Source organism: Rhipicephalus microplus, chromosome 6 (genome assembly GCF_043290135.1).
Source record: "Rhipicephalus microplus isolate Deutch F79 chromosome 6, USDA_Rmic, whole genome shotgun sequence".
Lineage (NCBI taxonomy): Eukaryota > Metazoa > Arthropoda > Arachnida > Ixodida > Ixodidae > Rhipicephalus > Rhipicephalus microplus.
In genome coordinates, this window is record NC_134705.1 from 172,586,816 (window position 1) to 172,606,322 (window position 19,507).

Here is a 19,507-nt window from a genome sequence, read left to right on the forward strand (position 1 = left end):
ATAGGTCACGCTGGTGACCTTGCGTATGACGCGGTAGGGGCCAACGTAACGAGACATTAGTTTTTCGCTGAGACCAACACGACGTGATGGTAACCACAGCAAGACGAGCGACGAGCGACCGCGGCAGCTGTTTTCTATCTAAAGTAGTCGACTACTCGTCGACTACTTTAGATAGAAAACAGCTGCCGCGGTCGGTGATCAACTGACGAGGAGCACCATGACGCAGAATGATGTCATGAAGAAGGAAATCGGCTACATCAGTAGCGCAGCTGGTGGGGAGGGCGCGTGTAACGGCATACCGCGTTGCGTAGTCGGTAGCAATAGCAATCCACTTATTACCGGTGGCCGACACGGGAAAGGGTCCTAGAAGATCGAGGCCGACTCGGAAAAATGGCTCATCTGGTACTTCAATGGGCTGGAGGGTACCAGCAGGTCTCAGAGCAGGTGTCTTGCGGCGCTGGCAGAGGTCGCATGCCGCAACGTACTGTCGCACAGAACGGTAGAGGCCAGGCCAAAAGAATCGGCGGCGAATGCGGTCATACGTGCGTGACACCCCTAGGTGTCCAGCGGAGGGGGCATCATGCAGCTGGGCCAAAACGTCTGAGCGAAGATGCACAGGAACAACGAGTAAAAGCTCAGCACCATCAGGGCGGGTGTTGTAGCGGTGCAAGATGTCGTTGTGAAGAACGAACAGTTGTAAGGAGTGGTCAAGGTGGGGAGAGTGCAGACCATTGATAATAGCACGCAAAGAGGGGTCGCGGCGTTGTTCAGCAGCTATGTCGGTGAAGTCGGTAATTGAAAGAACGAGGGCCTCTTGCTCATCTTCCCTCGTGTCAGGGGGATCGACTGGGTAACGGGACAAGCAGTCGGCATCCTTGTGAAGTTGTCCGAATTTATAGGATACGGAAAAAGTGTACTCTTGTAAGCGCAGCGCCCAGCGACCAAGGCGTCCCGTAGGGTCCTTGAGTGAGGAGAGCCAGCAAAGCGCATGGTGGTCCGTAATAACTGAGAATGGTCGGCCATACAGGTACGGTCGGAATTTCGCAATGGCCCAGACGAGAGCTAAGCACTCGCGTTCTGTGATGGAATAATTTTGTTCCGAGCGCGACAACAGTCGGCTTGCATACGCGACGACGCGGTGCATGCCTTGTTGCCGCTGCGCGAGCACTACGCTTATGCCGTGGCCACTGGCGTCAGTACGAAGCTCCGTGGCGGCAGATGGGTCGAAGTGTGCTAAGACTGGTGGATTGGTGAGAATGTCAACGAGCGACGAGAAGGCGTTTGCTTGCTGTTGGCCCCCGGTGAATGCGACATCCGTTTTGAGGAGGCAGGTTAGAGGACGGGCTACTTCAGTGAACTTCTCGACAAAAGGACGGAAATAGGAGCACAGTCCCAGAAAACTTCGGACGTCCTTGGCTGAGCGGGGTGTGGGGAAGTCGCGAACTGCTCGTATTTTCGCAGGGTCTGGTTGAACGCCCGCAGCGTTAACAAGATGGCCGAGTACGCAGATTTGGCGTTGCCCAAAGCGGCATTTGGACGAGTTAAGTTTCAAGTTGGCACGTCGAAAAACATCAAGCACTGTGGACAGACGGGTAAGATGGTCGTCGAAAGTAGTCGAAAAAACAATAACGTCGTCAAGATAGCAGAGGCAGATGGTCCACTTCATGCCTCGAAGGAGAGAGTCCATCATGCGCTCAAATGTCGCGGGGGCATTGCATAATCCAAAAGGCATTATCTTGAACTGATAAAGTCCATCAGGAGTCATGAAGGCCGTCTTCTCTCTGTCTTTGTCGTCCACAGCGATCTGCCAGTAGCCTGAGCGAAGGTCTATTGAAGAGAAATATTTGGCACCGTGCAAGCAATCGAGTGCATCATCTATGCGCGGTAGGCGATAGACATCTTTCTTGGTAATATGGTTGAGATGGCGGTAATCAACACAGAATCTCCAGCTATTGTCCTTCTTTTTAACAAGTACAACGGGTGAGGACCAGGGACTAAATGAGGGTTCGATTATGCCCTTATCAAGCATTTTATCGACTTCTCGCTGTATAATAGCACGCTCCGGGGCTGACACACGGTAGGGTCGTCGGCGAATGGGTCGAGCGTCACCGGTGTCGATGCGATGGGTTACCACAGATGTCCGGCCCAAATTGCGGTCGCCGAAGTCAAAGATGTCCTGATAAGAAGCAAGCACATGGCAGAAAGCAGAGACTTGTTCAGAGGTGAGCTTGTCAGATAGCATTGGCTTGAAAAGGTCGGAACAGGAACGTGACGAGAACGACGTTGATGAAAAATCGGGTGGCGAATTGGTGGTTAGAGCGGAAACTGTGTGGTCGACCAGTGGTGTAAGATGCGCAAGTGACATTCCGCGAGGAATAACTTGCGCTGAGAGGCCGAAATTGAGGACGGGAAACGAAGTTCGGTTGTCCTTAACGGTAACCACCGTGTTGGGGAGTGCAACATTGCGTGTCATGGCGACGTTAGAAATCGGGGCAGCAACATAATCACCATCGGGTACTGCAGGATATGGCGAGAGTTGGACTTGGACTGCGTCTTGCGGCGGAAGTCTAAGGAAATCGACAGAGCGTAGACGAGGTGGGCTGGTAGAGACTGTCTCCGAAAAGGATGGTAGTTCGAGCTGAAGAAGACCTTTGGAACAGTCAATGATCGCAGCGTGTGAAGTCAGAAAGTCGAGTCCAAGGATTAGGTCATGAGGGCAATTTTCCACTACAGCGAACAGAACTGAAGTTTGATGCTCAGAAATTGTTAATCGCGCAGTGCACATTCCAAGCACAGCAGGAGTACTCCCATCCGCTGTACGAACTGTAGGTGCAATCGCAGGCGTCAGAACTTTTTGGAGGCGGCGGCGGAGGTCTGAGCTCATCACAGATATTTGTGCACCGGTATCAATAAGAGCAGTTATAGGTAAACCATCAACGAGAATTGTAAGGAGGTTGCACCGCTGGTCGGGAGTAATCAGAGAATTTGCAGTCCAAGTCGTGTATGCAGCGTCACCTCCGGGGGCTGCACCGGCTAGTTTTCCGAGCGACGGTCGTAGGGAGACCGAGAACGGCGGGGTTGGGGCGAACGGGACTGACGACGCACGGGCGATGGCGAGCGGCTGGTCCGACGTTCTGGATTATGCTCTGCACCTGTCTCAGCACGGTAGGACGGGGCATAAGGTGCACGTTCAGAGCGAGGCCGCCAATCATAGAAGCTCGGTCGAGGTGATTAGGTCCACCGGCTGCGGCAATGGCGAGCGATGTGTCCTATCCGATGGCACGTGAAACATATGGGCCGATCATCATGAGTGCGCCATTCAGCTGGGTTTCATCGTGGCGCGAACGTGCGGTTCGGAGTGGCAGCCGCAACGACTGGAGCCGAGCTGGAAGTAGCAGGGGCATTTTGATGAGGTGGCGAAATGCCCATATTCGCGATCTCTTGGCGAACCACGGCCTGTATCATTGAAACAGCATCGAGGTTGTGTCCTGGCGCGCTGACGCTAGACATAGCGGGAGCCATAGCCTCGAGTTCCCGACGGACTATTCTGGTGACGTTTTCTGGCGCTGGTGGTTGGTGTAGTGTGGGCAAATCTTCGCAAGAGGACGTAGCCGCCGTGTTGGGAATGCGGTCAAATCGGTGAACTATGCGCCTACTTTTTGCCTGTTCGAAGCGACGACATGCTTCGATGACCGACTCCACCGTCGAGCAGTCCTTGCACAGGAGAAAATTGAAGGCGTCATCCGCAATTTTTTTCAGGATGTGTCCGACTTTGTCCTCGTCGAGCATGTCCTTGTCGACCTTGCGGCACAAAGCCAACACGTCCCGGATGTACGCGATGTAGGGCTCTGTGGATGTCTGGGCACGAGTCGCAAGCTCTTTCTTTGCGGCCACTTGACGTCCGATGGGTTTCCCAAATAGATAGCGCAATTTCTGCTTACAGACGTCCCAGCTAGTCAACTCTTCTTGATGCGTCTCGTACCAGAGTTTTGCCATGCCATGCAAGTAGAAGATGATGTTCGCCAACATAAGCGTCGGACCCCAATGGTTGCTGCTGCTGACGCGCTCATATTGAACCAGCCAGTCATCGACGTCTATGCCACTTGTGCCGTTGAATGGACCTGGGTCACGAGGTTGCACCACAACGATCGGCTGCGGGGCTGACGGATCTTGTTGACATTGAGTAGCCTGGTCAGTCATCGTGGTAGCTGCAATGCGCCGTCCGCTGCGAAGATCCAGCTCGTTGGGCTGTATAGCGAGTGGTACCCCGCACCTTCCACCAATGATGTTACGGGGAATAAAGTATACACTGGTGAACAAATGTGTACTGGCGAATATACTGGCGAGCTACTGCGTACGACGCTGCTGCAGTCCGAGCACGTTCCCGTTCAGCACTTCGTCGTCGTCATCCTCAGGCATCTACTTAGCCCGTGACAATATCTACAACGAGCTAGCACACCATCTACACTAGAGGCTTTTTTGCAGATGTCAGATGTCTTACAGCTAAGAGTGCATGCTTTGCCGAAATGATCGTGGCCCAGCACACGCCACAGATCGCACGCCTATCCAGCACCAAAGCGAGCAGAGATATTCTCCTTAAGCTCGGTTTGCACACCATAGCGGAAAGGGACAACGTTCAAAAGTTACCCAAAGCCACGTTAAAATCAATTGCAGCGCTCCTCTTCCCAAGCAACGTACACCCGGTCCACAATCATGGAAGAAGACTCGGCCGCGCCATAGCCCTCGCGGCAGATGCCGCAAGATTTCCCGACCAGACAGCTTTCGTGGATGCAGCGAAAATACCGGGAAAGCACGCCTACTCGGTCGTAGTAATGACGGACATGGACGAACACGCAGCTCCCTGACTCTTTACACCAAGAGGCCGGATGTAGCTGAACAAGCAGTAATAGCTCTAGCTCTAACAGATCTGAGCTTCACAACAATACACAGTGACTCTAGAGCAGCCACTCGAGCTTTCGCAAAAGGCGGGATAGACAAGACGACACTAAGGATATTAGGTGGACATAACATCACCCAACACTCCATTGTATGGTTCGCGGCACACATGGGCAGCTTAGGGGGCAACCTGCGGAATCTCTTGATCGCTTACAGCGTATGTATAGAGTGGAAAACTCTTTGGAGCAGTGGAAGACACTCCTCGCTAGCTCGGACCCGGAGGTGCAACTAGCACCCCTGGACCACGTCCGGCAGGCGGCGCAAGTAAGTGGAGCCTTGGAAATGGGGCCCCACCCATCTAGCTCCTAAACCCCTTCTTTTTTGCTGCCCAATAAAGTTATTTCTCTCTCTCTTTCAACGAGACAGCACACGAGTTGGCGCGAGGACTCATCGACCGCGTCTCTCCGGTTTCCCCCTCTACACTGCACATGGAGTACAGGGATCAGTTATTTGCTTTCAACGAAATTACGAAGCACTTTTATCTAGGCCGGCGAGTGTTCCCCCTCCCGGATAAGAAATTAACGCGCAGCCAGTCGGTCACGTTACGCTTGCTCCAGACTAACTCATACCCTAGCCCCTGGCTCATGAAGCATATCAATTGAGCCAGACTACGACGGACAACATGTGTGTGAACAGTGTTGTGAACGTGTAGATTTGAACCATATGCTCTGTGGTTGTGCATCGAGTGACACTTACGCCAAGAACAAGCTACAGTGTGCCAAAGTGCTAAGAAGTGCTTGACTAGCAGACCAACTTCGGGCAGTCCAGGAGGCCCGTGAGGCGGCAGAGAGCTTCGGGCTCTCTGTCCTGACGTGGGAGATGCCCTCTACACCTGGCGTCTAGCCGAGTGTCCTTCAGCACCCCTTTTGGTGTAATAAAGTTTCACCACCACCACCATGCGACCAAGGATTGTCTACTCGTAGTGTCTAAGTTGTTGGGCTAATATTCATTGAAGGCAGCGTTGCTGTTCTGTTCTGTTCTGTTTTAACTGTTTTACTGTGGAGAGGTTGAGGTGCCTATTGCCTCGGCTACTCCATATCACAAAGTTCTGCAGCGAAAAATAAAATAATAATACAAAACGGTACCCAAAAATTAAAAATACGAAAAAGAAAAAACATAATAGCACACTGAAACCACTTTAAATATCATGCCAATACACAGTTTTTTTCGCGCAGTTCACACAGTCATAAACTACTTACACGCACACCTTACTAATCTAATGTCAGTGTTGCTGTTACAACCGAATATGGCGAAAGTTGTAAAGCGCTTGCTGCTAATTGACCTACATTAGGGTGTTTTAGCAGAGGCTATAGAAAGTTTCAAAATAGTATAGGCTAAGTTTTGCTGTAGCTTTTGTCACAGCTGCGCATGCGTTATATGCTATCCTCTTGAGTGACAAAAACAGTGTACGTACCCAATGTACGATGTCGCTGCATACCTTCTACAACAACACAACAACCTAATAACGTACCGCTTACGCTACGGTTCTCTATCGTTTTGTGTTCAATGTTACACAATCTGTAAACATTCTGGCTAAGCCATTTGCCAGATGCGTTCAATACTATGATGAAGTTATAATAGTGACCAAAAGATATCCTACAGATTAAACTAGCAGTGTTTCCACACGACCGTACGGCATTTTTGTATACCGTATATGGTCAAACGGCAGTTCTAAATGTTTTTACTGGCTCATATTTGCCTAGCTAAACGGTCATTAGCACTTAGTTAGCCATAGTTAGCCACCGCTATAGTTGTTTGCACTGCAACATGAGCAATCGTTTGCCTATATTAACGCGACAGCGTTAAAGAACTCGTTTCGCAGAAATTCTGGCACCGGGGGTCGTAGGTTGTGAGCGAACAATAATTTTTACGTCACCAAAAAAACAAGAAAGATGAAAATAAAACAAAAATTTATGGTTGGAAGTAGGGATAGAACCAAGGCCCTTTGCGTGGCTAGCAGCTGTTCAATGACAGAGCCATGCCGTCCCTTGAAACTGCTTCGGAAAATACACCATGTGAATGTCATGCAGTGGAGGGAGATTGCGTGGCAGAAGCGTAGAATCACGGCAGTGGTGAAAAACGTGGTAATTACACAACTAGCACTAGCGCTTCGTAAAGACGAACGCTTTACAAGGCGCTCGGACATATTCAATCATAAGCTGCAAAAGCATCAGCAAAGTGAGCGGCTGCGTAGGTTCAGGTGTTGCTTTACGGAAGCGTTGTGTTCCATTCACCGATCCGCAAGAAGAAACAACTACGGTGTAGCGGGCACTTATCAACTGTGCTTGCAGTAGGTATTCTACGATAGCTCGAAATGGCCAACGTCCCGTGCCCAGTCACCTGCTTCCTACAGCATGGTTAAAGCATGCTCTGAGGACCGAAGCGAGGCTAGAAGGTGTTGCGCAAGGGTCCCAATTACGTTAGGATGTTTTACTATTGAAATCTAGGCTCAAGCGTACTTCAAGTTTTCGCCCCTCACTAGCCATCACTGGGCCAACATTAGCGAACGATTACCCATTGAAAGAAATGCTAGTAGAGTGCGAGTAAACATGGAAAGCAGCCCTAATTAGATAGGGCTAGACCCGCAGCTCGTAAAGAATGTACAACCCTGTTCAATCAAGCCATATCTACGGGAAAGATATAGAACGGCGAAATTCTATGTTAAGAGTATAACATGCTCAAACGTTTCTAGGCATACATTGGTAGCTGTGGCTTTTTGAAAACAAATTATCATCGATAGCGACAACGTCATTGGGAAAGTCGTTTCGTTCCTGCGTACTATAAAAAAATTCTGACTTCACATTAACGGCCCACACGAATTTGAGAGGAGTGAGACTACGAAATCAATTCATTGTGAAGGGATGTGCAATGCTACCATTTGTGAAATAAGCTCGAGTATGCTATTTTTCTACAGTATGCTAGTTGTGTAAAATTTAGGCTGGATTTCATTGTCGGGTATAGTTGAACAGATGCATGTCGGACTGCAGATGTTTCGTTGCTAACGTTTATATCTAAAATATAGCAGGGCTGAAGCTTATAATTTCGCTACTTTCGCAGTAGCATGACATTTACCCTTTCCTTTTTGTCTCGTAATAACGCAGGTGAAGAAAAAGACCGATGCCAACAGCACCGATCGGACCTCTACTGCCCAGCAGTCGAGACACTGGACGATGGAAGAACCAACGCCGTCTCCGGTCACAACAACCACGACTATGGCACCTCCGACGACTAGGGACTACTCCGGTCTCTACATCTCGCCTCCCATCATGGTTCTCGATGGCAATGGAGAAAGGGACAACACTCGCGTCGTCCACGACGTACTAGTTGTCAAGAACCGGCCATCCCGACGTCCATCAACCCTGCGACCTCCGGGATCATCAAACCTGGTCCAACCTTCCATCATCAGAAGACCTCCGCCTTTCTGGGCAGGCACCGCCGTCCCGTCGGGTTATGGCGTCTCGCACGCCGTGCTCATGAACAACCACCGGCCTCCTTCGGCGTCGTCGGCATTCAAGAGACCTTTTCCGGGCGTCACCTCAATACACATCTACCCCCTGACTACAGCGCCGTCGACGACAACGTCGGTGTACCCGCCGCCGGGAACAATCGCTTCGGTGCCACTCTCCGTGTACGACACGGTGGCGAACACGACCATCGTTCACCAGAACATCATCACTCTGTCCAAGCCTACGTATTCGTCCTCGTCTTCATCGTACTCGCCGTCTCAGACAACCACGTCTTCACCGCCCTACATGGAAGAGGAAGACTTGGGCACCACGACCGAGGCGATGACGGAGTCTGCCGAGACATCGCAGTCTTCGCCGTCTAAACCTTCGACAACCGAGCCACTGCCGGACTGGGCCATTCAGCACCAGCACCAACACAGGCCCGTGGTTACGACGACGGCGCCTTCTTCGAGTCTTGTGGCGCCTATCGGTTCCATGCCTGGAATCCTGGGTCCCATCGGCAACCTCATGCAGAAATTTCCAACGGGATCTCTGTCTATGTTCCAGAACATCGGACGCATCATGGCCGTGCTGCCGACGATGTTGGCCGCGTTCCTCCTTACGGCGTTGCTCTTCGTGTAAAACAAATAGGCAACCTCAGCCGTGATTGCAAGGAAGCTTTAAATGTGAGCTGACGAAAAGGAGGAGGACAGCTGGTGGCAGTGGATCTGCGTAGTCCCAGAAATTAGGCGCTGCCATCGTAAACAGCTCAGTGACAGAAAACTAAGTGTACACCCCCATTACCCCGTTGGATGTTTCATTCGTCAGACACTTGCGACGATCCTCCACCGCTGAAGAGAAGCCCGATGTTCGATGTGACACAGTGATATGTATCTCTGTGCTACTGGGTGGTCTAACGTTATAAACTGAAGTTGTGTGCTTGCAGATGATCACCTTGTGCCTGGAAAGGATTACCTCACGTCGTGCTACTGTTAGCCAAACGAGAAACGAGGAAAACTCTTGACATATCCCGGCTACCCTAAGTGGTAACTAGTGGAACGTGGATTACCTTGATGGCACCGTGGTTACTGCGCAATCAGGCTCTGGGTCTACGGTGTCGTGCAAACGGTCAGCTAATAGGCAACATCATTATCGTACAGGCCTGGCTATAAAGCCCGATGCGTAGCTAAGTATATCGCATAGAATGTTAAAAATACCGACCAAGTTGATCTTGATGAAGCCTGACTGACGGTACTGCATTGAAGAGAGCTTACAGAACGAGAGCTTACAGAATGCCACCGCCAATGGCTATAAAGGATAATCGACCAAACTGATGGTTGTGTCTACAAGTACTAAGCTGTATGAAGTTCCTTAACACGAAGCTCTGCTAGTTCGAGGTATTCATTGCTTAATGGAAACAATATACTTAGCCCTCAAGGGAAGTATTGGTCAGTGGGCCAGTTCGTACGGTACAATTGAGTACGCTGCAGTGTCGTAGCCTTTTCCGGTCGACTGGGTGCTTAAGTGCGTTACAAGGTATAGGGTGCGTTTCCCGCCGCATTCCTCGGGAATCTTCGGTTACCGAAAGTCTGGCTGGTACTTTCGATCATACCTCAAATCACAAGTTTATATGCTGCCTCCCCCCTGCCCTTTCTTAAAGAACGAAAACTATCTTCGGCCCCGTGTAGTTAAGTGCGACTGATGCACAATAACGACACCTTAACCCTCCAGAAATGTTTCAAAAATGTTTCTTGTTCTAACACAGGCCTCTGCACGCTGTCGTAACAAAATCATAAAAACATGTCGCTGATATTTATAATCAACCTCATTGTCATCGTTGTCAATACGATAAGAAAATTTAAAGCGCTGTGCCAGTTCGATATATATTTCATGGCTTAGTATTATTTCTGCAGCTAGTTCGCAGTTAATTCAATTCACAATTTTTATGGCTTTCCATTCAGTTTATGTAGTGAATGTTACGGAACCAACTGTAGCATGAGAACTGCTTGCGGGGTGGGACTTATGCTATGTAGGACTAGGTGAGTCAACAGCAATGGAAACACGGTAAAGAAGTAAACGCAACTATACGGCAAATGACAGCATGGTATATTCGCATCTACGAAATCATAACGATGCAGCAATGTGGTCTACAGTCATGAAGTTTATCGGTCGCGCTTAACCTTTTTCTTCTTTTTCTTCATAGGCTAATCACGCATTTCGCAATGCATTTGGTCACCTAAATTGTTTGTCCGACTTTCTCACAATGCTGTCAGATGGCAAATAACTCCAGTGATTACGCGTCCGTGGTTGAAACACAGTTGTGCCCATTCCATTTGAGAAAGAGTAGGCCAAATGACACTGTCGGCCACCTAAAGCAATTGGGAGTAAAATAATTTCACGAAAATCTGATTTACACGCAAATTCGACGAATCACAGCACCCTACCGATGCACATAGAGGATGTCGCAATTCTATAGGCCTACTGTTAAGTTAAATCACGACCAAAGGAATTGCATATCTGTATATTATCATCGACTAAGCTGCCTAATGTGCTGTTTAATATCAATTCAAATGGCATATCGATCTACGTTAACTACCTAATTCATGAATATACTTATGATGGTAAATCAACTGGTGAGTTAAATGAGCATCCAATCGAACAGAACGTCCGCATGACTCAGCGTGTGCTGTTAAATATCTTCCCCTTCTCTCTATTTTACTCAACTTTTCCCCTCTCTCCAGGTGCAGGGTAACAAACTAGACGTAGTCAATTATCTTCCCTACCTTTCCTATGTTCCTTTTCTCTCTACCTCTCTGCACATGACGTCATCAGCTAAACTGCCTCACTGTTAAGCGTTGTCAATTGAAATGGCACGGCTCTAGATTAACCAAATATTTTGTGGCTGTACCGGTTCCGCGTAAAGCCCATTTTATGATAACGCGCTGTATGACCTCTCCGTTCAAGGCGAATATGAGACAACCTCATCTGTGAGATGTGCCACATCTATATGCAGCATTAACTCGAGAGTGCTCCAGTTGTTTTGTTTTTTTTTTTTCAGACTCAACCATATTACTTCGTGCCTGCACGGTCTGCATACACATCCACAGGCATAAAAAAGAAAAAAGTATGTGACAGTTTTACGACGCTGGGCGTCGTTTGCAGTGCGGACTGTTGTGAAACCTCCGTTCTATTTAAAAGCCAATAAAAATATTTTCTATTTTGTGAGCTGTGTCTTCTCCACATCGACCAAGCAGTGGGGAGAATGGTTAAATAATGAAGAAGTGTACACCAGCCGAGTAAAGCTTAAACAGCGATCTTAAGGGCTTAATCAGGCTTTTTTGGCTGGTGATAGGTCTGTCCTTGACTTGGACAGAGTGTAATTAAGCCACAGCCGGTCACAGACCATGCAAAGATGTGCAAACTGAGAGTGCTTCATTTACACACGTTCCCGATGAGGGCATGAGACTTTACTGAAGAAACCATTTGCTGTAAACAAATGGTATGGCTTGCGTGACACCATTGATAAACACGCACACAAGAGAAGAGTATAGGACACTGCGTTCTTGTTGCCTTGTGTCTGCATGTCTTTTGCAATTAAGGTAGTGTTATGTTGTGAGCAGCTTATTCTTATCAATTAAGGGCTGAGCACAATTGTTTGTTGTAGGCAAGCGAGGCTATTTTTTGTAGTATTGGTACGTATGGTTAGTCTTAAACTTCGTCACTAAGAAACTATAATAAACGAAAGAAACGATGTGAGTGTAAAGTTCATAATTAACAAAACAGGTATTTCTCAATATTGATAATATTAAGGTGCTGCATAAGTGTCGGAAGTGACGTTGAGACACCTTGACAAATGCTGAATATTTTCTGATGACCACATGACACCCAAATCTATACGCGTTTAGAATAAGTATGTAAAAAAACAGATAATCTGAGCAATCGAACTCACTACATCAAGCTGGTGTGTGCACAATTTAAGGCAAGAGCTAGCGTGAAATTATGCACTTCGGGTGTCGAGGATGGAGCTAAATTGAAAAATAAAGACAGTTTTTACATTTTACAAAGTTAAAGGCTACAAGCCGTCTTCCGGAATCACGCCATCAGCGAAGCAGTGCGAAGATATACCAAAAGGTACAGCCTTACGACGACCGATTCCGCACGTCATCTCGGGAAGAATAGCTTTGGAAGCAGTCTGCAGGATCCAGCTCTGTCCTTGTCACGGCTAACGATGGTAGACCGACACGGGTAACCTAGAACAACACGAGGTGAAAATGTTAAGTGCATGTAAGCACAGTCGCAGTAGGAGTCGTATGAAGATGCCTCTTACCAAGATAATTCCAAAGGTAGCAGCAACGTGCCGTCCGCCAATCAGTGCGAAGGTGCAGAAAGGTTCATCCACGTGATGACCGATGCTGTGGGTGATCTCGGGAACGGATAGCTTTGGAAGAAGTCTGCAGGAGCCAGCTGTATGTGTAGCCAGCTGTATGTGTAGCATACTTCTGTCAGCAGGGTCTCTCCTGCTGACAGAAGTATCAGCGATTTAAGTGGGGGGGGGGGATGATTTTTAAACGAAAAGAAGAGAAAAGTAAGTGAGCCCCGCAACTGTCTCTCAGGGGGAGGACACCTCAGCAGTAGCTCACGAGTGATGGGGGTAGAGAAGGTAATAAAGGGATAGTATTCAAAGATAGAGAGATAGAGAGAGAGGAAGGAAACAGCGAGGCGCAGCGACAGCGAGTGACGGAAATAAGGAGAAAACAGGAGAGATGGACACGGTTGCAGGAGTCCGAGGACGGGGAACCACTGTCGAGAGCTCTTGTAGGCATCAGGAGATGGCGTAGCGCTAATCCAATCAGCCAGAGCTATACGCTGTCGTCGCCGTCGGGGACCGGCGTCAGGAGTTGGCGTAGGATCAGTCCAGTCAACCAGAGATGCACTGTCGTCGAATAACGCGAGGGCACAACCGGTTGGCATGGAGTCCAGCGAGCGAGTCAGACGCCGCTGACACGGCAATACGTAATGTCCAACGCAATTTTCTCCTGGTCTGAGGCTAAACATTCTCCGATGCACAGCTTTTTCGGAAACGGGACATCCGCAAGGCCTGGTTTATCTGATTAGATGTATAATCAGCTTATTCAGAAAATGAAAAACTTTGCAACTCGCTATCTTCAGTAGTGTACTACAGTCCATACATGGACGCGTGGATGGTTGATGAGACTCGAAGGAAAGCCTGCAAGTAAACCTCAAAAGCGCACAGTAAGGATAGCAGCGTGAATAAAAGGTATCATGGGGAACACAGCAACCAGGAAAAGCAGCAGTGACACCAACGAAATCCCATGTTAGGGAGAGCAGCAAGTCTTCCAGCCCGGCCAAATAAAACCTTGGCGAGGACAATCCGGGTGCCGTTTGCTTCCACGAAACCACATTTCGTTCGAGCCCACTATCACACGTGATCTACTCGACACGAAACAGTGGTCACTTCACAAAGCCATTCGCAAGGAGTTCTGCGCCCGTGACGAAACCACAAGATGATGCCTATCCTAATCCTATAAGGCAAAAGGTATACATGCGGCGCGCCTATACTCTTCGATTCTATCAGACACGACCAACAACGGCTGCAACTGCCGGCCACTAAAGTCAGGGCCTCGTCAGCCTGAATATATACTGACATTTCACTTGCAATGTTACGACGACGGATGGTGCTCGGATAATTTCCGTAGTCCGACGTCGATGTATGGCAGCCAGCAGTGACATGGCGTCTGAAACGTTTCATGAGCGCGCTATAGAAGCACAGAATGTTGAAACAACTGGTTTGCCCACCGTGACGTGGTTCACAGGCTTACGCGGACCGTGTTCACTGAAGTCGACCAAACCGGGCGGTACGTCCAACGAAGTCGGTGAAGTGCACGTACCGCAGCAAGCAGCACATGCTTTCCACGTACGCTAATCAAGTGCAACATGGTTGACCACCACACGCGTTGACTGTAGAAGGAAGCTCTGATCTGCAACGCGAGGAAGTAACGTAGCTATCGAGCTAACGAGGCTGTTCCGCGTGCCGTTGGCTGCCTAAAAACCACATTTAGCATTACAAAGCAACACACGTAACTATAACTCGTACCGCGCGCAAGCCATATAACTCTACGAAAGAGGGCTTTATGTCGCAACGTATATCCCCGACGAAATTCAGAGGACGTCTATCAAACAGCCGTGCCTATAGTTTCAGCTACCTACCCAACTGTGAGCTGAGCTTGAAACTTTATGCGTCGGCACACCAGCGATGTGGCCCGTCCTGTCAAGTTCCGTCACGGTGAACACCTATATATACGTGGCCGCAACCCACCCAGGGAAGATTCGGGCTTAATTTAACGGTGCAGTTTGCCTCACCTAACTTTCTGAGCGTGTAACCATGACGACTGGCGAGTACCGATTCGAGAAATCCAACTTACAGACACGAAGCTGCGTATACCACCCTCGCGAGCTCGGAGACTTCGTAAGGAGTTTTAGAATAGCAAGTTAGCCGGCTTTGCGGTCATCCGCTATTTCCGTCCCATAGCGGGAGCCCGCACCCGGTTAGCGTAATCGCATGCATGTGCAGTGACACGGAACGCCACCGCAAAGCTTTGCATGCGCTATTCTGAAACTCCCTGTTATACTTGTTGACCGATGGCCAAGCACTCCGTGAGAAAGAGTGGGCCCGCTAGACTTCGGAGAAATGTCCACCACGAATCAAAGTTCTTTATCCAGGCCGATGGTTGGTAAAAAAAAAAGGCACAACGAAATATGAGTGCACGGAAGACATGACTTGCGTCTTGTATGCTCACTTCACCGGCTTCAACGGAGCTCCATTAGCGTATACATTGGCCTAGCGTTGCGTGTATACTTCAGAAGCTTGCGTGGAGGGCGAGAAATGTCGTGCGGGCGCAACTTGACGGTCGAAATAATGGGCGTGGCAAGTTGGTAGCCACTCTTTTCTATGTCGAGCAGCGAGTTGTCTTTGCTAGCCACTGCAACACATCGTATGCGGCATTCTCCGAAGGCTCGCCAGGCGCGAAGTGTTTCGGAACGCTCTTCGACGTTTTCTTTTAGATGCGGAAGCATCCTATACTCGCGCCTTGTAGTGCGCCGTCCGCGCCGTCCGCACCGCTTCTCGAACATTCGACAGCTGACGCGCGCGCATGCGCCGTCGCGCCGTCGCCCACTCTTCCACCATCTGTGCATCCCTTCCTCCTCTACACACCGCGCGCGCTTCACTCCTCCACCATCTGTGCACCCTTCCTCCTCTACACACCGCGTTCGACATCTACAATTCTCCTGATTCTCCAGTGGACGCGCATGTGGCGTCGCGCTTCGAGAACATTCAACAGCTGACAGTGCATGCGCCGTCGCACTGTATATATACTCAAGGTCGGCGCTCGCTCGCTCAGTTGCCGCTCGTCGGTTGGTTTGTACGGCGCGTCGACGTCCAAGGTCGCGGTGAAATGAATTCCAACGAATCCACAAACACAATGATCGACGTCCCTTCGACCAGCGCCGCCCTTTCGCATACGTATGTACGTGTTCACTCATTTAACACCCCCTCCTACAACCACGTTAACCAATTTAGCCATCGACCCAAGTAAGTCGCAATTAGCACCCCATTTCACAACCACGTTAACCAATTTAGCCATCGACCCAAGTCAGTCGCACTTTAACACCCCGTTAACCAATTATATGCTCCGCATCCTCCTCAGTGTTCCCCCGAGGGAAGCTGCGGGCAATTTTTTTCTCGTCCCCCGAGCCCGTTAGGAAGCTTATACCTGTGCGAACACATCGTTGTAGCATCTAGGATTCTGCACGCGAAAACCACGATATGGTGATGTGGAAAGCCTAAATTTCGACCACCTAACAAGCCCTCACATCACGCAGTACACAGCCTCTTCATCGAGCCCCACAGCGGTGGTCTAGTGGCTAAGGTACTCGGCTGCTGACCCGCAGGTCGCGGGTTCGATTCCCGGCAGCGGCGGCTGCATTTCTGATGGAGGCGGAAATGTTGTAGGCCCGTGTGCTCAGATTTGGGTGCACGTTCAAGAACCCCAGGTGGTCAAAATTTCCGGAGCCCTCCACTACGGCATCTCTCATAACCAAATGGTGGTTTTGGGACGTTAAACACCACAAATCAATCAAAGCCTCTTCATCGAAGCGCGACAACCATGGCAAGGATCGAACCCGTCTCCGTCGGATTATCAGCCGAGCACCAAATCTTTTGGACGATTATCATAAACATGGTACCACCCTATCGAGGTGGCAAGACACGTCTTTTACTTCAACTTGGCTTACCTTACTGCTTCAGACCCCTACAGAGACAAGGCCTTGCTGCCCATTATATTAGAATTATATAAAAACTTATTCAATCATATATATACGAGTAGCGAAACTCCCCATAGAGTAGAAGTAATAGTAACTTATTTACAGTAAGCACATTACAGAGATCACTGCAGGGGCAAGGGCTAAAGGCAATCAGCCTTCAGGCTTTGATACATGATAAGGTTGATACATGATAAGATTTTGATACATGATAAGGTTAGACCTGGGAAGCCCGCTATTTGTAAGCGAGCTAATTGTTCCTGAAAACTGGCTTTTATCTTGTGGTGGCAAGACTTATTGAGAGCAGAATTTAAAGAATTGAAAGCACTGCTGTTCTTCACACTCTTAGAATGTCCTGAGAAATAGCTCACGAGAGATTTCTTTCTTGCTCTTGGCGAGAAACACCACCGTAAATGGTCCGGTTCAGCATACAAACACGGGTCTCAAAATCTAATGGCATCATCGACTAGTGCTTCAGTTATAAAAAACAGCCCAAAGGCATTGTCTTTTAATATATTCAGCACATCATGAAATAGGAACGCACAATCGTCACTCGGCAGGATAATTTAAAAATCATCGACATAGCGGACAATCTTGATAACTAATCCATGCAGTTGTTTCTCTATCGCTGCAGAAGTTAGCTTTATGTGCAGTTTAAGCGTTTAAAATAAATACCAACTGTGCCCACAACACACAATATTTAGCGATCAAAAAGCACCCAGTTTCATACTCCGTACAACCGTATACAGAATGTCCCAGGTAACTTTAGCCCGAGTTTTAAAATATGCTGGCACACGCGATTACGACGCGACCAAATACATGTTACTCACTGTTGCCTGGAATTAGTCAGACTATTTCTTGTGTTCTCAAATATTGTTTAATTAGATATGTTTAAGTAACTAACTTTTCAAAAAACGAAGATAGAAAAAAATTTAGTAAGAAAGTTGTAGATCGGTATGCAAAACGTCCGATTAGACAGTTTTGAACTTCATATCTGTTACGTAGTGTTTTTGTGCTAATTACAAATGCCCGCGAAGTACAAAAAATACCACATGGCAAACCCGCTCGTGCGCCCAATGATTCTAGTGTTCCCCAACATTCCGCGTAGGAACGACCAAATAGCACTTTCCCCATTGTGCTGTCTCGGCAGGGCCGCAATGATGGTGGCGGATTTACGATGAACACGTTTTGCTATAGGAAGGGCAGGCTCGAGTTTGCGCAGCGCCGTTCACCGCACTAGCGGAAAGAGGGCAAAGCTCCGGTCGCTCGGATGACCGTGCTTGCTGGGTTTTCCCATTGCGCGCACGGAAAACGCGTTCCTTGGAGCGCTTATCTCGCATTTGCATGCTATGGGCAGCGTTGTTTCGTCTTTCTGGAAAACAGGCGCACACTACTGCTGCATTGTGAGCTGCTACAAAAGTTTAAACATGACGAAGAGCTGAAAACTGACCGCCAATTTTTTACCATTTCCAATGCGAGCAGTGCGAAAAGCAAAGGTGTCAAAAGTGGATTATGGCAGTGCGCTGATACTCTGCGGTCTCGTTACTTTGAAAAGTTTTTTGTCATGCACAGTACAGCAAACTATCAATTAACTGAAAGAAATGTGATGGCCGTACTCATATTAAAAGAAAGCGTGTTTGTAAACTGAAACTACAGCAAATAGACAACCGCTGTACATTTCGCCATTGGGCTCTGGCTTTCCAAGAGAACCATTGGTAGTGCGAAAGTGGTGTAGCTTGCTAGATTAATGCACTTAAAATACCGTACTGTGAGCCCTGCAAGTGTTTTGTTCAGCTGATGCCTCTATACTTCTCGTCACCGCTCAGTGTAAACAGATTTGTGCTGCGGGTTCGCGCTGAGCATTTATACGTACATATCTTGCAAGCAACACCCACCGATAAGTTAGCATGAGGAGGTGTTGTGATGCTAAGATCGAAGTCATGGGTTCGATTCCCACATACGCCAGCTGTATTTCCACGGGAGCGAAACGCATTAACAGTGCGTTCAGATTTTGTTGCAAGATAGGTAGACAGGGCGTGTTGAAGCTGCATATTTCAAGCGTACGGTGGTATGATGCTTGCCATGGTCAGAAACCGAACCTGCGACATTCGAGTGTGCCACACTCACCGTCATGGCTACAGATGGCGCTGACTGTGACACTCCCACGTTTCAATTCGCATATATACCCAATAAAGTGGCTTGGAGGATGGCCGCCGTGGTAGCTCAGTGGTAGAGCATCGAACTCGTTATTCGAAGGTCGCAGGTTCGGTTCCTGCCCACGGCAATTTATCTTTTCACCCACTTTTCTTTCTTCGCATTTACATCACAATTGGTCTAATAACTTTCTCTATAAATTTCTTGGCATTATAGTCAGTTAGATCTCAATAATATTGTGTCAAAACACGAAAAACGAGCCCTAAAGTATACACTTCCTATATATATATATATATATATATATATATATATATATATATATATATATATATATATATATATATATATATTAACGTTGTAACATAGCCTAGTAACAATTTCAGTCTCCCGTACCGTAGGAACATAATTGAGTAATTACTGTTGTGATGGAAAACTACGCCTTGCTTGTTCGTTTCCCCAGTGTGCAGCCAAGAGTGGCCACTGGTCAAAGTAGGAAGGCTCAGCCCCCCCCCCCCCCCCCATCAACTTTTCTCAGTGGGGGAGCTCGCGCCCCCCTTGCAACCTTGGCTGGTACGCCTATGGGGAAACTTATGGCAATAGAGTATTCAGAG

At 48.5% G+C, this 19,507-nt stretch overlaps 1 protein-coding gene and 1 non-coding gene across 3 annotated transcripts in view; both read left to right on the forward strand.

Annotated features, from left to right (window-relative positions):
- The window catches only part of LOC119167151 (uncharacterized), a 90,914-nt gene extending 79,287 nt beyond the window's left edge, over positions 1 to 11,627 (forward strand). For both annotated transcript variants that reach the window (XM_037418589.2, XM_037418588.2), the window contains exon 3: positions 8,058 to 11,627. In XM_037418589.2, the coding sequence (XP_037274486.2) occupies positions 8,058 to 9,044 (987 nt within the window). In that variant the 3' untranslated portion in view covers positions 9,045 to 11,627. The remainder of the gene's footprint in view (positions 1 to 8,057) is intronic.
- A 7,327-nt stretch (positions 11,628 to 18,954) lies between these two features.
- Positions 18,955 to 19,026, forward strand: TRNAT-CGU (transfer RNA threonine (anticodon CGU)). Its single transcript has one exon. It is a non-coding gene; the product is annotated as a tRNA-Thr (tRNA).
- Positions 19,027 to 19,507: the final 481 nt, after the last annotated feature.